The sequence below is a fragment of the Tupaia chinensis genome, unplaced genomic scaffold, assembly GCF_000334495.1.
Source record: "Tupaia chinensis unplaced genomic scaffold, TupChi_1.0 Scaffold000600_1, whole genome shotgun sequence".
NCBI classification, from domain to species: Eukaryota; Metazoa; Chordata; class Mammalia; order Scandentia; family Tupaiidae; genus Tupaia; species Tupaia belangeri.
The window spans coordinates 7,796,291-7,818,180 of NW_006160117.1; the positions used below are offsets into that span (position 1 = coordinate 7,796,291).

General features: G+C 36.4%; 1 protein-coding gene across 1 annotated transcript in view; it reads right to left on the minus strand.

The window, feature by feature from the left end:
- DMD (dystrophin) overlaps nt 1-21,890 on the minus strand; it is a 1,496,890-nt gene that overhangs the window by 653,585 nt on the left and 821,415 nt on the right. The window contains exons 23-24 of the mRNA XM_027775723.1: nt 21,051-21,262; nt 3,715-3,869 (exon numbers count right to left, since the gene is read on the minus strand). Coding sequence (XP_027631524.1) covers nt 3,715-3,869; nt 21,051-21,262 — 367 coding nt within the window. The remainder of the gene's footprint in view (nt 1-3,714; nt 3,870-21,050; nt 21,263-21,890) is intronic.

A 21,890-nucleotide genomic window follows, 5' to 3' on the forward strand; every position in this document is an offset into this window, starting at 1 on the left:
TTTATTTATTTATTTATTTATTTATTTGCTATAGGGCGCTTGTGCTCACCAGAAAGACAGAAATCACCCCCAAGGGGTATGACCACACTGCAATCCCTTCTCCTCCATTCTCCTCTTGGGATCCCAGGCACGCACGCACATGCACCTGACGTGAGTTTAAGCCACTGGGTCTGGGACTTGAACTGCAGTCAACTACATGTGAGTCCAGTGACATAGCGATTACGCTAACTGCTGGTCCCAAAATAAGAAAGATCTTAATGGCTTTAAAAATGGAATGTGAGTGAGCTACATAGATATATGATATTTACAATAGAATGTTCATCCTGGATTCTCTATAGAGAATGTATGGGAAGCATAAATACTAGAAGTAGAAGGAAGGAAACCTAGTTAGGTGAATGATGTAGTAATTCAGGCAAGATATAATAACTGAGGAACAGGAATGGAGCGAGATGACTAAACTCAAAAGCTACTTAGGCAGTTAGTATCTATAAAGTAGCTTAGCTACGGATATTGCAGAAAGAAGAGACAAACATGACACTGAGGTCTCAAAACTGAACAACTAGATGGAATGTGGTAATGTTCACTGGATAGGTACCACAGTAAGTTCTCATACGACATTAAAAAGGAAAGAAGGGAGTAGGATATACAGGCCTAAAACTCCAAAAGATCATTCTCAGCTGGAAATATAGATGGGTCACCATCAGCAGACTAAAACTATACAAGTGGATGGTCTTTCACAAAGAGATGTAAAGTTAGAAAAAAGCAGGAAAAAACTTTTAGGCATGAGTCAAGATTAGCTCAGCAACTTGCAGATTCTGCATGGGCCAAACTAAAAATGTAAGTTGGCTTCTAAAATTCTAATTTACTTCACTCATTGGGGAAGTAATTATATATCGACCTTAATTGTTAACTTTTTAGGGACAAAGATGAAATAAATCTACTGGCAATACTTCCAAAGACCTTAATAAAGTGATCAAAAGAAGTGACAGTTGATTGGGGGCATCAAGGGGCATGAGAATGCAGAAAGGAGTCTGCCAGAAAGAGTAGTGAAGATGGAATAGATCAGTTCTGTGAAGCCTTTGGTTCATATCACAAATGAGCTTTCTTGGCCCCGTCCTAGTTTACATTCCCTAAACTCACCAAGTTAATCTCTGATCTTAATTTGCTTTTACAAAGAGGCTTCTCTTTGAGAATCAGGTATTTCCCACTGAGATGCAACTATCGACTCTCTGATATCAATTAATTTCACATGAATAATTCTTTCCGCACCTAATCAGCCCTTGTTTAACTGAACAGGTAGAAGATCTATAGTTGAAGAAGAAAGTTCAAACCTTGCCACTGAGAGGAAACAGTGACTGTGAGACTGTTTTCCAAATATCAGTCCCCTATTTAAGTTTGCCTTCATATACCAGAGTCCTTTTTTTTTTTTTTTTTTTGGAGAGATTTTCACTGTAGGGCGCGTGTGCTCGCCAGACAGACAGAGAGAGACATAGAGACAGAAAGTGAGAAATCACCCCCCAGGGGGGATGGTCACGCCACAATCCCTTCTCCTCCATTCTCCTCTCGGGATCTTGGGCACGCACGCACACGCACCCGGCGTGAGTTTTAAGCCACCGGGTCCGGGACACGAACCGCGGTCGACTACGTGGGAATCCAGCGACATAGCCATTACGCTAGCTGCTGGTTCCCTAGAGTCCTTTTTGATCAAGGCTCAAATAAAGCCCGCCGACTCTAGATCAAATCGTCTTTCCCATGGACATCTGAATACCTGCTATTTGGAATTCAGGACTAGAGCTGTTCCATTTCCCAGGATCACCAGCTTAAATCAAACTTCGCAGGAGTGTCCATTCTTCAATCTCTAGCTCAGTTTTAAGATTTACTTGGTTTCTTAATTTCTGTGTATCATTATAGAAGTTCATTACTCCTAAGACTTTCTGCTCTTAGTTAAACAACTGTTTTTTTGTTTTGTTTTGTTTTACTTTGTTCCCCCCCACCCCCACCCCAGTGGTGGTCTTTTCTTTCTAATAAAGATCACTAAGCCCAGCAGTTAGCATAATGGCTACATTGCTGGATTCCCATGTAGTTGACCGCAGTTCGAGTCCTGGACTGGGTGGCTTAAACTCACATCTTGCGTGTGTGCCCAAGATCCTGAGAGAGGAGAATGGGGGAGAAGGGATTGAGGTGTGGCCATCCCCCCAGGGGGTGATTTCTCACTTTCTGTCTCTCTGTCTCTGTCCTGTGCTCTGTAGCAAAAACCTCTCCAAAAAAAAAAAAAAAGAATATAAAAAAAGATCACTAGACTGACTTTTCAGTAAATCAGGTTATCTTCTAGAACTCACCTTTCATTGTGGTCTTTCTCATCTTTGTATAGGCACTACTTTTGCCTCTGTTTTTTGACACAACTTAAATACAAGCACCCAACAATCCTTAAGTACCACAGCATGTGAAAAGTAATTCCACATTTTATAAAGGGAACTATCATTCAACACATATTGACTAGCTCCCTGATTCAGGGAGGAGGTATCAAGTGAGAAGTACATAGTCTCTGCTATCATGGAGTTTAGACTAATTTGGAGGGCAAACATTAAACAGTTAGCTACATAATTCATGTTTTTATTCATAATTGGAATAAGCACTAATGAAAGAAAAGCACAACGGATGAAGAGAGTGAGTGATAATAAGGTAGGACTAAATTTGAGGAGATAGTATCTCTAAGAGTTGTTCATTTCCATAGATGCATAATGCAAAATGCAGTCATGGGTCATATGATTCTACACAGATTTTACCACTGGGTATGTGGACTATAATCATGGCACCATGGAAAGTTACAACTCTATCAAGAATCCCAAAGTAACTTCTTTGTCAGATTAAGAAAGGGGCAGCATGTGCCATGATGGGCACATGTTCCAAGAAATATTTTATCTATTATTATTATTATTACTTTGAGAGATTTTTCTATAGGGCACATGTGCTTGCTGGAGAGATAAAGAGACTAAAAGTGAGAAATCACCACCCTGGGGAATGGTCATGCTGCAATCCCTTCTCCATTCTCCCTTTGGAATTTTGGGCATGCATGCACACGTGCCCATGTGAGTTTTAAGTCATCGAGTCCAGGACTTGAACTGCAGTCGGCTACATGGGAGTACAGCAATGTAACCATTATGCTATCTGATGGTCCCTTATTTTTTATTTTTAGAGGGTACACGCTCTTGTCAGAGTGGTCATGCCACAACTCTTTTTCCTTCATTCCTTCTTCCTGTGAGGATTTTGGGCAAACACACATATAAACCCATCATGTTTTTCAAATCACTAGGGCCAGGGTTCGAATTACAGACAACCCTGTGGGAGTCAGCTCCCTTAATGCGTAAGCTATGGGGCTAGTTGAAGATATTTCTTTAGATAGAGTTCTCAAAGCAGACAGATAAATGGTTCTTTGAGCTATAAAGCAGTATTTTGTTTTGGTCTACTCACATGGATAATGTACTACTATCTTTGTGACAGTGAGAAAATCATTCAATCTCACTAGACCTCAGGTTTCTCATCTTTAAAACAGGAGACTGAGCCAAGCCTGTGCGTATCATTGACATTTGTCATCCTGAATCCTCTCAAACCCCTGTTTGGCAAGATTGGGCAAAACAAATCTTCCTTGTCCATCCAGTGCCACCACTTCATCATTATAGCCAACAATAGTTGTAGAAATAATGTAGTTCATACCTTTTATGAATGCTTCCCCAAGAGGCATTGATGTTCTCTGTTATCATGTGTACTTTTCTGGTATCATCTGCAGAATAATCCCGGAGAAGTTTCAGTGCCAAGTCATTTGCCACATCTATATTTATCTGCCACTGACGGATGTCTTTGGCCAACTGCTATAGATGTGAATGAGAAAGAGAATGAGTGTCAGTTTGTTTTCCTGAAATCTCTAGTTGGAGTTTCTTAAAATGCTCCTTACATAGCTTTTGAATCCTCAGGTCAGAACATGTCTACATGATTGCTTTTCATCTATCATGTGTTTTAGTCAATCATGACGGTATATGTTAACCCACTTTTCATGACAAAACTTTTCAAATGCAGCATCTTGAGCAATAAAAAGTGTCCCACATTTTATTTTAGTAGCAATTAATAGGAAACACAGAAAGCTTAATTTTTTTTTTTTGTCATGGGAGAGCTAACTATAAAACTAAGCTACTATATAATTGTTGAGTATGTGATATATAATAAAATTTGAACAGAAAAAAAATGTATCATTCATTTCTTTCATTCTTCATTAACTTGTTGAATTGTTTATGTAATTAGTGCCATCTACTGGCATTCAACTAAACCTGCATACAGAAAATACTGAACAAAGAACAGAGGTGCGATCCCAGTTATAAAAAGAATGAAGGATGATAATACCTTTAAAATATCCAACTTTAAATTAGGATAAAAGTGAAAATTATAATAGTCTTGCTTAACCAAATCACCTGCTTTCTTCTTTGTCTTTAAAAGTTAAGTATTATCAAACTAGCCATTTCACCACTTGAAACATATTTCAAGGAAAGAGGTTGACTAATGATAGGTTTATGGGAAACATACCAAACCAAAATTTCTATTAAACACTCCTGCAAATACATGGACAAAGCTTCTAAGCATTAAGATAAAGTTAAATTGTTAAGAGAGGTATATCAAATCCAACATGGAGGGTTAAGCCATTGATAATGGACAGAGGAATAGGAATTGATGATTCAAACAAAACAAAGAATAAAATGATTTTATTTGAAAAAAGAAAAAAGTAAACTTTCAAGTAATAAAAAATACTAAATCAAGAAGGTACAATTTGACACAAATTAAACTTACATAAAATAGAATTCAAAGCTGTGAAAACTGGTAAAATTAGTACATTCATGTGCTACTGTGGTAAACAGAGTCTATTAGGAAAATTTGGCACCAGACACCAAATGACATGGAAATGTACATTCCCATTCACCCAGTAATGTCACTTTTGGTATTTTATTCTAATAAAATATTCAAAAGAAGATAAATATACTGTACGAAAAAAGATCTTCATTAACAGAAATAATGAAAAAAGAGAAACAATTTTAATGTTTAATGCAGGGATATTAAAAGAAAATGTCAACCAAATGGTCTACTATGTAGTAAATGTACACAGTGATTGCTATAAAAAGAATATAATTTTCTGTGTAGATAAAAGAATGTCGTATTTGACAAAGTTTTCTTTATTTATTTCTTCCAAGTAAGAGAGACAGTGACACAGAGAAACAAGATACCCCACAGGATTTCAATGCCATGATACATACCTAGCCCCAGCCAGCCCTGGACCACAGGCATGTAAATGCTTGGTGTACTCAGGGAGTACTCTGGATGCAAACCCAGAACTTTCCCATGTGCATCAATATTGCTGAATGCTGTTTTACCACTATGTCATCATCCAGCTCCCTAGAACACAATTTTTATCTACAGTGTATTTTTTAACTCTGTAAAAAATATACAGTCATGAACTGGATGGGGACCAGAAGAAATTGAGATAATTGATATTTCTAAAAAGAAGAATAGTTTTTATTTTACTATTTGTCCTTTGGTGTTCGTATGTATATATAATAAAAATTAAACACTGGTACTTTATCATCATTTTAGTATATTTGGTTGGACTCCTATTCTTCAAGAGTGTATAATCTGTATATATCCTGGCATATTTTACTTTACCAGAATGTTCTATTCTAAAATAAAACTGCACATAATGAATAAATTTGGATTTCCAAACCTTATCAAGAAACTAAAGCCGATATCACTAACTTTTTCTAAGAAAGCAGAAGAGAGACAGTTTCTAAAGACACAGGGCATAGATGCTGCTATTAAAAAGCAAAAGCAATTACAGTACTTCCTTTGGGTGGAGGGCAGCAGGTGGCATAGTGGTTAAGGAATCCCATACAGCTGACTAAGGTTTGAGTCTCAGACCCAGAGCTTGAAAATCACACTGGATGCATGTGCATGCATGGTTAAAATTTCGAGACAACAGTGGAGGGAAGGGATTAAAGCATGGCCATCCCTGCTGCAGGGTGATTTCTCACTTTCCCTCTCTCTTGTCCAAGTGTATGCACTCTATGGCAAAAAGCTTAAAAAGAAAAAAAGAAAGGTACTTTTTTTTCTTTTTGGAATTTCTACCTTTCCTTCCATTCTCCTTATTTTTTTTTCCCCAGACATCCACACTATTTAAAAGCCCCTCTGAGGTAAAACACATCATTTTAAAGAGTTGCCTTTTCTAGAAATTTCCTATGGACCAAAATTACTCTCCTTCCTTTCCCTTTATCATTTAAGTTGAATCCACAGTGACAAAAGTAATATATATCAAGATATGAGGGACTAACAGGCCTTATTTTCCAGAGTGTGGTATTTGCATTTTTTAAAGAGCTTATTATCTATCATCCATTAAATCTTTAATTGATGATATAAGCATTCATGAAACTGTGCTCAATAGCTTGGTTACTTTTTTCCAAGGTCTTTTTTTTTTTTTTTTTTACAAGGTTTACGAAGGACTCAATTGTTTTTTGTTTGCATGTTTTGTTTTTGTTTGTTTTGGAGAGGTTTTTGCTATAGGGTGTGCATGCTCACCAGAAAAACAGAGAGAGATAGAGACAGAAAGCAAGAAATCACCTCCCCAGGAGGGATGGCCACACCACAAACTCTTCTCCTCCATTCTCCTCTCGGGATCTTGGGCACACACGCATATGCGCCTGGCATGAGTTTAAGCCACTGGGTCTGGGTCTCGAACCATGGTCTACTACATGGGAGTCCAGCAACATAGCCATTAGGTCAACTGCTGGTCCCAGGACTCAATTGTTAAGTAAGTATTTGTGATAAATCCACAATAGGTCATGCATGTATAAGCTTAGGAATACAAAATAAAAATAAAATTTGAATGGATATATAATCAAAATAATTTACTTTTCTCAGTTGAATAATCTTGGAAGCTACCCCTCACTCATGAGTTGCTGCTTGGAAAATATAGATATAAGAGGATACACTTTTGGATCATTTCATAAGTGTTTGCATATGTTCAAACTTATCAGACTGCATGCATTAAATATCTGCAGTATTTTCATATATCAACGACAATATCAATATACTTGATAATCAATAAAGCAGTTTAAATTTTAAAAAATGCAAGATGTGTAATGAGTCTAATAATATAATCTATAGGTTAGAAAAATTATCTATAAGTTACAAAGTATGCTAGAATTTTACAAATTCCCTGAAGGAGATGGCAAGCTACAATGAAGTTAAAGACTCCATAGTAAGAAGTAGTAAAATAGTGCCGTTACTTTAAACCAGAGCTTTTTAATATACGTTAACACTTGAAAAGCAAAATTGTGCTGACATTTATTTTTCTGAAATATTGTATTCACAATGTGTGTTAAGATTTTTATACCTAAGGACATCATAACTGAGCACCAACACAGTACTTCCCAGATTTTATGAAGATGTAGGATTGAAAAGAAAAACTCCCACTGACCTTGACTAGCACTGAAACGGCTACGGCCTTTATCTAAACACAAAGGTTCTCAATTGCAGCTTTGCTTTTCTCTTTCTTAAACATTCACTAAACAGACCTGGTCTTCCCTCTTCCTAAAATAACATGCTGACCACTTTGGGCTTTACTCAAGTGTCATTCACACTAGGAACCATGACCTTGATCAGTTTTGCCCACTGCTGTAAAATTTACTACTGGGATAACTCCAGACCTCAGAAGGAGTGTAAATTCAAAAATACAATAGACTTCACACACCCTTTTTTTTCTTTCTGAATTCCATTTACAATGGTACACACCACAGGGAATTGTTTGTGTGGTGATCATGGTGTGTGAAGAAATTTAAAATACTGTGAGCACTAGCCTACAAAAAAGATGACTGTGTGTATGTGTGTGTGTGTGTTTTCAGTGAAGAATATAAAATGTTAAATCCCCCAATGACTGTGTCCCTAACCAGAAAAGAAATATTTCATATTCAAACCTAATATGAATATGAAATAGGCAAAAAATAATATGAATATTCTGTTACAATATGGGCTTGGTATTTATACACAGGCAGAAAATTATTGTGGAGTATGAGACAACTTCAAGTCATTTCAAGAATTTGAGTATTAACTCCTTTTTTTTTAATGTTTGTTGTCTCTTAGTTTCTTTCTTATTTGAAATAATTCTTTTTGAGGAGATATTGATCATAGATAGGAGGAAAAGGGGAGGAAGAGAGTCACAAAACTCCTGGGAAATAGAAGGAGCTTGCTGGGTTTGAATCCTGGAGTGACCACTCAGTATTGGGTTGTCAGAAAAGTCATGAGGTATTTTTCTGTTTTTCTATGCAAAAATGCATCATGACTTTTCCAATGAGCCAACAGTTACATGTCAAATGGGAAAGTGAACAATCTTCTCTAAGACTCAGTTTTCTTTGTTAAATGGCAATAGAAACAGTGTCTATTTCAAAAGGCAATAATGTGGAATAACTGAGAAAATTCAGGAAAAAAACCCCCACAGAGGTGTCTGGTATACTTAAAACATTAGAAAGAAATATGTTAGCTATCATCATCATCACTACCACTGCTGCTTTTGCTGCTGCTACTATTTTTAATGAAGCATACTATATTTACCACAGTGTGAGCCCCCACTGAATACAAGGTTAGTGGCTCACTGTTTCATAGACATTTGTCTACAAATACTGCAGCTCTAAAAGATTCCTTTAGCTGAGAAAATAAAAATGAGTGTAGAAACCTGTAATTAAGATTTTAAGGCTGAGTACTGTTTAAGATTTTTTAAAAAGTGTTTGGGAATTTTCACTACAAGTAACATATAAACATTTATTTCTGGTAAAATAGATTTTTAAATATTTAATGACTGCCTTAACGGAGTTTCATAGTTCAGAGTAATGAAAAGGCATCTTCCCAGGAAGCCTGGCCTGTCCATTATCCTGACAGTTTGATTTTAAGGAAGTCACTAACCTGGTGAGTCCCAGTTTTGTCATCTACAAAATAGTTTGGGGCTTCTTTGCCTATGCCTCAGGTTTGGAGTGAGGTGTCAGAATCAAAATCAAATTGCTTGGAAATTTATAAAACAGGATCCTAATATATTTATATACATAAAGTGCTAAGTATTGGATTTCTGTCATTTTCCCCTGGGTATGGTGCTTGCATTTATGAATGAAGGGATTCATGGAAAAAATCAGCTCCATGAACTAACAACTAAGAGCTTATAAACACTAAAATCCATTCTCTGTCCATCCTCTATGCTATTGTAGATAATCTAAACTCCACAGGAGATCAGAATTCCCTGGAGTCTCTTGCTAGCTGGCTTCTCCCTGAGTTGGGCCACCGAGAGGTATCAAGGGGAAATAGAAGAGCATGAGGAAGGTGAATCTAGAGATTTTCTCCCCTTCTCTCTCTCTCTCTCTGAGCAGTGTCTTCTTTGTGTCTCCATTTCCCACTTTCCCACAGCTCTTCCCTGTGTAGGTCTAAGACCAGCTGTGCAGCCCCCACAGTGGTTGGGTTAGCACCACATAATTCTGGTATCTGGGCTTTGGTAACATTTTTTGATCCTCCATCTCTTGAGGTAGTACCAACTTCTTGAAGTTGCTGAACTTGGATGTCTCACTATCACCTGTTAGGTTTCTCATCTCCTTCATTACCTATTAAATTCCTTCCATTTGAAATATCAAGTGTAGCTTCCAGACTAAACCCTGACAATATGAACAAAAAGAAATGCCACAGGAAATGACCCTACCTACAAATCCACAAGGGAAATTTAATGTGGCAAGCATAAATTTCATGAACCATCAGACTTTACATCTTTCATCCTACTCTTCAGTCTCAGAGGAAGAGATGACTTTTCTCCTATTGGAAGTTGATTTCACCATCTGGTACTCATCTATTCTGGGATCCTCCTCCACTTACTCCCTCTGTCTTTGTGTGTTCCAACTTTTGCCTCTCTGCAGGGTCCTTCTCCACAGCCTTCAAACATGAGGTCTCATCTCTAAACAATAACAAAAAGCTGTACACTACCATTTTCATTCCTTTCACAGTCACACTCTATAGAAAACAAATATCCACTCATTGCCTCATCTTGATTCTTGCCACTCTAAAATTCACCAAAATCAGTCTTCTGCCATTAATATTTCACTAAAACTATTCTGACAGAATTTGCTATGGCAAATTGAATTACTGGTCTAACTCTTTACCTCTCTTCCTGTATCTGTGACCTTTACTAGGTAACTCTGATGTTCTTCTTACAAAAGTCAAAATTTATTTCTCTGACTTTGACACTGAGCTTGCAGATGTGATTTTTTCTTTGGCCTAATCTAATGGGATGCTGCTATTGGGTTGTTGGGAAAGTCATGACATTTTTTTTTAATAGAGAAGTTTTTGCTATAGGCTGTGTGTGCTTGCTGGAGAGACAGAGAGAAACAGAGAGAAAGAAAGTGAGAAATCACCCCCCCCCCCAGAAGGGATGGCAACACTGCAATCCCTTCTCCGTTCTCCTCTTGGGATTTTGGGCATTCACACACACGCTCCAGTGTGAGTTTTAAGCTGCTATCTCCAGGACTTGAACTGCAGCCAACTACGTGGGAGTCGAATGACATAACCATTCCGCCATCTGCTGATCCCAAGTCATAGCACATTTTTGGATTTAAAAAAACCCCAAAAATATATTATGACTTTACCGATGACCTAATAGAAGTGATACCAAGTAGAGTATAGAAATGGGTGTTTGCACAGTGGCGCTAGCTTTTTAACACTTCCCCATCACCATGGGCTATCTTGCTCATCTTAGGAGGAGGATGACAGACATGTGTAGGAGAGCCAGCCCAATTAAATTGCACCATGAAGTGACATCCCACCCAAGTTGTAAACTCATAAAAAGGAAAATGTGCTTATTGTTGTACGTCACTGACATTTTGAGTTTTTTTGTTGTTGTTGTTATTGCAGCATTTTCATAAAAAGAGATAACTGATAAGATCACCAATGTCCAATGCCTGTGGAAATATTTAGGTTCTCATTTACTTGATTTATTTTCAGTTACTGGTGCTATTCTCTACTCTTGAAGTTCCTTCCTTTCTTAACTACCTCTCTTCCAGTCTCCTCTGTACTCTTCTGGTTCAAGTTTTTCCCTTTTTACCTCTCCCTTAAATATTGGTGTTCCCTAAGGTTCTGTTCATAGATCAATCTCTCTCTGGTTCTAAGTTGATCCTCAACTAGAGGGAAAGGTAAGTATACCTGCGAAGAGGTTGTATCATAATTTCCCCTTATATCTAAATCTTCTACCTCTATTGATACTGCCTTTTAATTCTCTACTATTACTTGCTCAGATTCTATAATAACCTGTTACCAGCTCCTTTCCTCCACTCTTAGACTGGCATGTTAATCTATAAACAAGACAAAGTCCAAACTTTTCTCCTTATATTACGAAATACTCAAATATATGACCACTACCTATATATCCAGTTTTTTTTTTTGGAGAGATTTTCACTATAGGGCGCGTGCGCTCGCCAGACAGACAGAGACAGACATTAGAGACAGAAAGCGAGAAATCACCCCCCGGGGGGATGGTCACGCCGCAATCCCTTCTCCTCCATTCTCCTCTCGGGAACTTGGGCACGCACGCACACGCGCCCGGCGTGAGTTTTAAGCCACCGGGTCCGGGACGCGAACCACAATCGACTACGTGGGAGTCCAGCGACATAGCCATTACGCTAACTGCTGGTTCCCCCTATATATCCAGTTTTATCCTTTCAGATCTTCTTTCTTCTTTTACAATCCCATAATTGTATAAGAAAACAAAAACTCAGTAAAGTTAAGTGACTTGTTCAAGGTGATATACCTTGTGAGTGAAAGAGGCATCACAAAAATCCAGGCTTCTGAATTTTTAATCCAGGGTACAAATTAATTGAAGGAGATATGTTTTTATATGAGGGCATTTAATTAAAATTTTAATTGAAGTTTAAAGAATATAAAATAATTTTGATGATTATAGCATGATTGGTAAAGAATCATAAGGCATTTCTATAAAAAGACAGAATATATATATATATGTATATACACATATATATGTAAAATTTAGATATATATTTGGTGTATTAAAAAATTACTAACAAATTTAGTCCTAAGTACAAATTAATATTCTATAAATCCTTCTTGAAAAAAAAAAACACAATTTCTTTCTTCCTCACGTGAATTAAAATGACCTATAAAACTGTTTTATGGATTTATAATAGAAATGTTAAAATATCTATAAGAAAGCTATTTCAAAAGTAAAGCTTCTCACCATTAACTTCAAGATTCATCTGTTAAACTCTGACATTACCAAACAACTCTGTTTCAGAAGGTAACACTCTATACAGGGGATACCATTTAAGAAAATGACCCTCATTTTCCAGCTTACTGGAAATGATTAATCTTTTCAATAGCTTTGAAGACTACATACATACCAACATTGTTACTTTTTTGTCCTTTCAACAAGACTACAAGCTGAGAGCAGGCTAGTAAATGTGTTATCGGCCAACCCATTAGAGTTCCATTATTTTCTGTCTTACATGACTTCATGTAATGAATTTTTATAATTAAACTAATGGCATACAATTTATTTTCTCCCCTCTTTACTTTCAGGCCCCATTTCTCTTCCAGCTTCTTTGGAATAAGTTTTATACAAAAAGAAGGAAGGAGAGTCTTCCAAGTGCTTCATTACCTTAATTTCATTATGACATTTTGGAAAGCATTCTCTTTATCTGGGCGCTCTCTTTAATTTGCTGACTTTATTAAAAGGCTTAAGCAGTGTTGTAATTACCAAATCACCCAGCTACCCTAGGCATCTTAGAGAAGTCTAGTTGAGAGGGTGTGGAAATGGTTAGGTGGAAATGACTCCAGAGAGAATGCTAGAGAACAGATCCCTAGAAAGTGGCATCTTTCTGGGCTACTTTTCAAATCCCATGAGCTTAAATTAATGTAGCAAACTGCATTATTATTTTTTTTTGCAAATATCTAGTGTCTTTTAAGGACAAAGATTATATACCTGCACCTCCTTTGAACTCAGGGATAATCATGTGGCTGTTTTTTCTACTTATCACTTCCAGGCAGAAAATTTTTAAAAACTGTGACATTATTTACGATGCCTTCTGGCTCTGTGATTATGGAAACATGTAACAAGACAGAGATACCATCAGCTATGGTTCCTGAGTGATAAAACTCAGAAGAACCTCTTCGCCAATCTGTAATACATAAGTAACATGAGTAAAGTATAAACTTTGAGTTAAGTCTCTAGATTTTTGGGGTTGTTTGTTACTGTAGCTTGACTTATCATATCCTGACTGATGTATATACTAACATATAGTGCAATTCTAATACCCTGCATAGTATGGAGCCAGGGCCAGGATAGAATAATAAGGTAGAATAGCGACACATAGAGAACAAGCTTTCTTGCTCATGCATGTATTGAGGAAATGTTCCAAGCAAAAAAATCCCTTTTATTCTGAACTGCAAATAGTATTTCAGAATACATTCTGTGGAAAAGACTCCTAACTTGATCATAAAAGAATGCATTCTGTAGTCATTCTGTGCTGGAGGCTCCCTTCTAGGTACCAGTTAAGGTCCACTGCCATGTTTATTTTTCATTTCTATGACTGATGCGTTTCATGGAAAAGACAAATGAAGACTAAATTTTTTTATTTCTTTTCTTTTTTCTTCCTTTCCTTCCCTTTCTTTTCCTTTTCCCTTTCTTTCTTTCTTTCTTTCTTTCTTTCTTTCTTTCTTTCTTTCTTTCTTTCTTTCTTTCTTTCTTTCTTTCTTTTTTCTCTCTCTCTCTCTCTCTTTCTCTCTCTCTTTCTTTCTTTCTTTCTTTCTTTCTTTTTCTTTCTCTCTTTCTTTCTTTCTTTCTTTCTTTCTTTCTTTCTTCTTCTTTCTCTCTCTTCTCTCTCTCTTTCTTTTGCTTTTGTTGTAGGGTGAGTGTGCTCACCAGAGAGAGACACAGAGAGAGACAGTGAGAGGGAAAGTGAAAAATGGCTGCATTGTAATATTTTCTGTTTTCCTCCTGGGATTTTGGGGATCCACGCACATGCACCTGGCATGATTTATAAGCCACCAGGTCCAGAATTTGAACTGCAGTTGGCCACATGGGAATCCAGTGGCTTAACTACCATACTACTTGATGGCACTTTAGTTTCTTTTGTATTAATTAAATTTTTGTCTTTAAATTTGCTATAGAGTGTATGTACTCACCAGAGAAAGGTAAGAGAGAGAGAGAGAGAATGTCAGAAAGCACCCTCCTCCCCTCCCAAGGAGGATGACCACATTGCATTCCCTTTTCCTCTAGGGATTTTTGGGTATGCACACACATGTGCCCTGCATGTTTTTCAAGCCACTGGGTCTGAGACTCAAACTACACAGTCTGCTATGTGGGATCCAGCTGTCCTAACCACTATACCGCCTGGCTTATGCAAAGACTGAGTTTCTAAAGCTATGTTTATAAAGTTGAAGAAACAAGAAAATAATCTGTTGTCTTAATGACATGCAGATATACTTAAAGCAGCTTTATTGAGCTACAATTCAGATACAATGAACGTGCCATATAATTTACCTATTTAAAGAGCATAAATTCAGTGTTTTGGGATATATTCACAGAGTTGTGCAACCATCACCACATCATCTCACTTTGGAATATTTTCTGAAAAATAATGACAAAGCTCTCTGTCTCCTCCTGCCCCATGTCAAATTTGAGACAGGACAAATGATGGCAATCTTCTAGTTAGGAAAGAAGTCTTTAAGGGGGACTCTAGGATTGGAGTGGAGCCCTCTCCGGTGGCTATGAGGCTGCTAGTTTTTTTTTTTTTTTGGAGAGGTTTTAGCTATAGGGTGCATGTGCTCGCCAGAAAGACAGAGAGCGATAGACAGAAAGCGAGAAATCACCCCCCAGGGGGGATGGCCACGCCACAATCCCTTCTCCCCCATTCTCCTCTCAGGATCTTGGGCACACACGCACACGCACCCAGCGTGAGTTTAAGCCACCGGGTCCGGGACTCGAACTGCGGATGACTACGTGGGAGTCCAGCGACATAGCCATTACGCTAACTGCTGGTCCCAAGGCTGCTAGTTTTCACAGCTCTCATTGTTGCATGGCTGCTGATTTTCAAAGCTACAGTGCAACTGGCAAAATAAATGGGCATGGGCCAAGTTAAAAAGCTTTAGACCTTGCTCTTCTTACTGAAGTGCAACAGTAAAGTGACTTTTCCAGCCATTGGCTAATTTCCAGAGTTCAGAAAAGGTCATTTAAACTTTTTTTTTTTTTGCCAACATTTTTACTGTTTTCATGGAGAAGTGAATTTACAGAGTTGCCACATTATATTTTCAAGCATGGAATAAGGTAAGCTGTGAAAAGAAAACTAGGCAAAATATAGTGCAATCAGAGCATAAAGTTATGCAAGACTTGGTGACTGCATTAAATATTTATATAATAGAGCAGTACCTGGGGAAACTAACCCATTACTACCTGTGCTCTATCAGCGATATAGGAAGCATTCTGATTGTATGCTTTGAGAAGTTTAATAGCTTTATGCATACTTTAGGAGGAAAAGTACTATTTGATTATTGATTCTTTTTCCTTAATTATGTAGAAGCTTTAGGGGAGAACAAAAGGGAATAAAGAAAATGCATGAAAAAATGGTAGGTACCAGCCAGAAGACTTTTGATAATGTTTTCCATTATTATACCAGAAATTCAAACTACAAATTACTAGTGTGGGTCAATTTGCTGATGTAATTTTATGCAACTCTAAAAAATAAAATAGATGAAAGAAGAATTCAGTTTCGATTGCTGTACTTATCTGCAGATAGAATATTATCTGATACTATCCACTTCCTTACTAACAATTAAAAATATAAAGTTCTACTTCTATATTTGAAAAAATAAATTCTCCAGAATTACTTTGTTTCCTAGTAAAAAAATTTGAGATCCTCAAACCAGCCACTGTAGTTACTATATATAACAAACCCAGGTTTTTAAATTAATTATATGATTACAGTGTATCTATATTTCAAGTTCCCTAAAGAATGTCTTCAAAACACAAAGATTTTACAGCCTGGGAAATGTTTATTTAATAATTTGAAAATTATTGGATTTCTCACTTGAGCTAGTTTTAAGTATTATATAGCCAAATCAGCTAGGCTCAAACAAGATTTCACTTCTCTATTGAATTCATGTACTCTTAGCTCAGCCAAGCACAAAACAGCTAATGCCGTCACGTTTGAAAAGCTTTTATGCTGAATTTGACACAAAAGCAATCACAAAGCAGACAAAAAAGGAATTTCTCTCCCAAAAGCTGAAAGGAGAAAAAAAAATAAATGAAAACTCTGAGCTTGGACAAATCTCTCTTGACACTGGAAAAGAAAGTTAAAAATGACCAAGAAATAATTTTTCCAAAGAGCCCATTGCCAAGTTTGGACCAATCTTAATAGCCTAGGGAACAGGTTGTGAACTCAACGAAGGTTCTGTCAAATGAAATAAATCCCACATTGGTCACTGCTGCCAGTTTTAGGTGACAACAGCATAGCATTTTTGCCTCTTATAAAAGTTCTAAATGGCACCATATCTCATAGGATTCCTCCATAGCCTACTGACAGAAATTTTGATTACCTTTGATGTCTTTCCCTAAAAAAAACTATCTCAAAAGAAAGAGATATTGTTGTATCAACTCCATAGAGAAGATCAAGTAAAGCTATGTGGTTAATAAAAAAAAAATAAAATAAAATAAAAAAAATAAAAAAACCCTAACAACTATCTTCTTTGTTTTTGTTTCAGGAACATTAAAGGATCTATAGCAAAGAAAGAAGTTATAAATATATGTAGGCATCTCTTAATGACTTTCTCATTAATTATTTATACCACAGGTCATCTGAAGTCTGTTCTTTTGCCAAATCAAGACTCTCTTGCTACTGTTTCCTTCCATATTGGCTGTGCTTTCAAGATAGGCTTTTCTCAGGTGCCACTGTAGATTTTATTTCTATTTTCTGAATGGGCTGTTATGATCCCCATTGATTTTGTATTCTTTTTCTTAACCAAAAAGAATATATTTTCTAAATAACAAACCAGTAAGGAAATAGTTAAAGAGGGAGCCTAATGACATAAAGAATTAAAATGATAATGATTAAAAGCTATATAGTAAAACTGCAAATATTTAAGCAATAATATTAAGTTTGAAAAATCAGAACTAAAATTTTTTACCTACATTATGGGGACAATTCAAATATATGCACACATAGGGCTAGCAGGTGGCATAGTGGTTATATCACTGGACACCTACATGGGTGACTGTGGTTCAAGTCCTGGATCCCGTGGCTTGAAAATTGTGCTGGGAACATGTGTGTGCGTACCCAAGATCCTGGGAAGAAAATGGAGGTGAAGGGATTTCAGTGTCGCCATTAGCCCCTGGGTGGATAATTTCTTACTTTCTTTGTCACTGTCTCTGTCTCTCTCTCTCTGGTGAGCACATGTGCCCTAAGGAAAAACTCTTTAAAATTTTTAAAATATATATATATAGATAAGGACTGAAAGAAATTACAGATAAAGAGTAATGATAGTGAATCATTAATGTATCATGATTGTTGGTGATTATTTTCATGATCAGGTATGGTGACTGTTTTAAATTTAAAGGAGTATAACAATGATGTTGGTGGCTACTTTTGAAACCATTTTATTGTTGCTTATTAGTGACAGGTAGGCTTGTTATCAGGGATGGTGCTGAAGGAAGGCTGGCTGTTGTAATCACAGCTCTCCCAACTTTGTGGACGCAGCTTGATGATTGCTTTACAATGCTCACAGGCCCTTTGCTAATCTCAGGCACACAGGCTCAGAAAGAATTTATGGAGCAATGAGATCCTGATCAGATTATCCAATGTCTCCTTGGTTTATTTTTACACTTTCTTTCTAAAAGAAAATTGCACATGATAAGCCAGCTAATGCCACTCCTTAGAGATAACGCCTTAGACACAATGACCAGATCTTCATTTAGTTTTCTCTCTAGCTTTAAGAAGAATTAAAAATTGTAGTTTCATTAGTTTATCATTGTAAAACATAAAATTAAGACTTTCCCCCAATATAGTATTTCATTGCTTTTATTTTTTACCTGTCGGCTTCTCAGTAATATAATATAAACTTGTTAATTAATATTGAATCTTCAGGAAAGTCATGGCATAAAAAAACACAGGAAAATAATGTCATGACTTTCTCGACAACCTAATAATTATAGTTGTCTATCTTTTATATCCTTATTGTGTTTTCTTTTTTGTTTACCCACAAAAACAATAGGTGGAAGAGAAAATCTATGAGGTCATCTACAAGAGTAATTCCTACATGTTCCCATCACAATTCTATTACTTTCAAAAGGAGTTATTGAAACTCTCCCACCTGCAGTCTTCATACCTGCAAACTGGGAGCAGTAAGTGTACTTTTCATACAGGGTTTTGAAAGGAAGAAATAAACCAATATGTATGATACATAGCAAGCACTCACAGAATGTTAGCATTAGCATTAGAATTACTTTTTAGTATCTATCATTCAGGAAATGGAGGGGAAAATTACAGCTTTGGTCATCTTTATTATGAAGTGACATTGAATATGCAATAATAAATATTAAATTTCTAAACACAGAACACAAAAATATCAGTTTCTACAGATGATGACTTAAGCTATTTTTGTGATGTAGTTTTAGACTGACCATTCAGAAGTTTCTTTTTTTTTTGGAGAGGTTTTTCGCTATAGGGCTATAGGGTGCGTGCGCTCGCCAGACAGACAGAGACAGACATAGAGACAGAAAGCGAGAAATCACCCCCCAGGGGGGATGGTCACGCCGCAATCCCTTCTCCTCCATTCTCCTCTCGGAATCTTGGGCACGCACACACACGCGCCCGGCGTGAGTTTTAAGCCACCGGGTCCGGGACGCGAACTGCAGTTGACTACGTGGGAGTCCAGTGACATAGCCATTACGCTAACTGCTGGTTCCCCAGAAGTTTATTTTCTAACTGATATATAATTGCATATTTTTGTAGTAGAATACTAATTATAATCCTGTTTTTTGTTCTATATGTTTTAAATATCTTATGTATTTCAACAATGCAATTGTTTTTTCTTCTTTCATATTTCTTTTTGCAGTTGTTATGTCTCTTATTTAAAGTTCTTTGCTCTTCTTCAAGGTATTTACCATAATCGTTCTTGTCATTACTTTAAGGACTCTCTTAGGTTAAGATTATTTCTAAATTGCTGAAAAAAAAAGCCCTAATTAAATCTATCACTAAATGCCTCTCATCTCTCCTTCCTCTCATCTAACTCAAAGGTCTTTTTTTCCCTGTTAATTCCCATTCACCAATTTACCACTTTGGTTCATAATCTGCTAGATTTATAGTCTCCCACACTTATGGGAAAAGAAGCAACATAAAAAAACTATAATAAGTACTTATAGATAAGGCCAGAGCCTTCAACAATAACAACATGGATTCTATATTTCACATAGATCAGAAATTAGGAAAACTATCACTAGAGATATTTAATTAATTGATGCTCATCCACTGGACATTGTTTTTAGTAGTACCATGTATCTTAAGAACCAAAAATCCTATTCATTTAGATTTTGCATCCAACAAGGCTAATGATAAGACTGTAAAATCCTAAGTGGCTTTCTAACACTCTTGTCATATAAAGATATTGTCCTCATAACAGCTCAGGCCCTTTGGCATTTGGCAAAGTAGCTATGAAGAGATTAACTGAAGTCTCTAATCCCATTTACTCTTACTAAAATGAAGTCAGAAATGAATTCTACTCAATAGGATGTGGTGGAAATGATACGTATTTCTAGGCCTGGCCATAAAACATCATGGATTGACTGACTACATTCTCTCTTCCTTTTCTTCAGTGACCTTGAGCAGTCATATGTTTGGGAAAGCTTGGATCTCCAAGTCACCATTTAGGAGAGAGCTCTTTAAAAGGGCTATGATATAACCAAGGAATTAATTTTACTTTATTAAGCTTTGAAATTTTCAGAATTATTTCTTAATGTAGTTTAGTATAGTTTGAGTAATTTAGAAATGGGAACTACTTCATCCAAGAATACTATATGGTTTTCTTCCTAGAAAATATAAAAAATTTGAGATTCAGATACTTATTTAGCAAAATGCCTTTTCCACCAGATTAAAAAAATCTCTAGAGGGTTTTGATCAAGTACTCAATCTGATAAATTTATCATGCTACTTCTCTGCTTAAAATTCCTTAAAGGTTACCTGTTATTTAGCAGTTAAGGACTTTCCAAATTGATCCATAAATACCAGGTTTGAAAGGATTAAATGCACATAATGCATCATGCATGGTGCTTGATTAAACATAGCTATTGAATTTTATTTTCTTTCCCTTTTTTTCTTTTATCCTGAGGAGTTCTATACTATTAAGTAGATAGATATTTAATGAAGTTTGAAGAAAAGAAGAAGCAAAAGAGAAAGAACAGAAAGAAGGGAGGAATTAGTTGGGCTAAAAGTTAAAAAATAAGAAGAGAAAGTGAAATTATGCTTCATTTCTGCCTGGTCCTTATACTCAACCCTTTACTTTTCATTTCAGGGCCTACAGTTAATAAAAGAAGTAGACTTGTTATTTTTTCTAGGAAGGAATTTAGCCCAAATGGTTAATTTCATGCTATGACAGAAGTATATATCGGGTAGCCAGATATATATTTTTTATGTTTCCCTATGCAAAAATGTGTCAATGATTCAATAATACATCAACTTTGAAGTGAGCTTAAAATATGGTGCAATACAAAATCTATCCCACTATATCCAGATTAAACAAAATTAATTTTAAAATTGATATCAGCCACAAGTTTTCCTCTACATTCTACTCTGACGTAGAAGTCTACTGTTTGCTTCTGCTTTAGTGTAATTTTACTTTGATAAATGTACATTAATAATCCTTAAGTGTTAGTCCATTGTATAATTTTATCCAGTATAACCAGTATTTTATTTTAAGACAATAGCTTTGATACTAACCTTGGTTTCTGTGATTTTCTTTTGGATTGTATCCATTGTATAGGGACCCTCCTTCCATGAATCAAGCTTGGCTCTAGCTTGTCCTATGACCTGCTCAGCTTCCTCCTTAGCTTCCAGCCATTGTGTTGAATCCTTTAGCATTTCATTCAACTGTTGCCTCCGGTTCTGAAGATGCTCCTGTACTTCATCCCACTGATTCTGAATTCTTTCAACTAAAATAAAAGGAAAAAGTAAATATAGAGTAGTACATTCTAGTCTGAATATTTAAAATTCAACATTCAAACATCATCTCACATTTATATTGCTTTCTCTTTTTTTAGAGTTTTTTGTCTTAGGGGGTGTGCACTTACTGGCAAGAAAGAGAGAGAGAGAAACAGACAGACAGACAGACACAGTAAGAAGGGGGACGGCCATACCGCAATCCCTTCTCCTCCCCTCTCCCTCACAATCTCTTCTCCTCCATTGTCCACCAGGGATCTTGAGACATATACACACATGCATGCGCATGTGCATACACACATACACACATGTCAGGAGGGATTTTTAAGCCACCAGGTCCAGGACTTGAGCCGCAGTTGATCAAGTGGGAGTCCAGTGACATAAACACTATACCATCTGCTGGTCCCCTATGTTACTTATTTTAAAAATGTTTATCATGTTAGAGTAGGATGATGGACAATAGTATTTTTTACCTTTGTTTGTGTGTGTGTGTGACAAATAGCAAACATGAGTTTTTGTTATAATTATTTTCCTGAAGGAAAATTAGAATATCAGTGTGTGAATGTGTTTGTGTGTGTGTGTTAGTGTGCATACAATTTTATACAATATATACAATTTTAT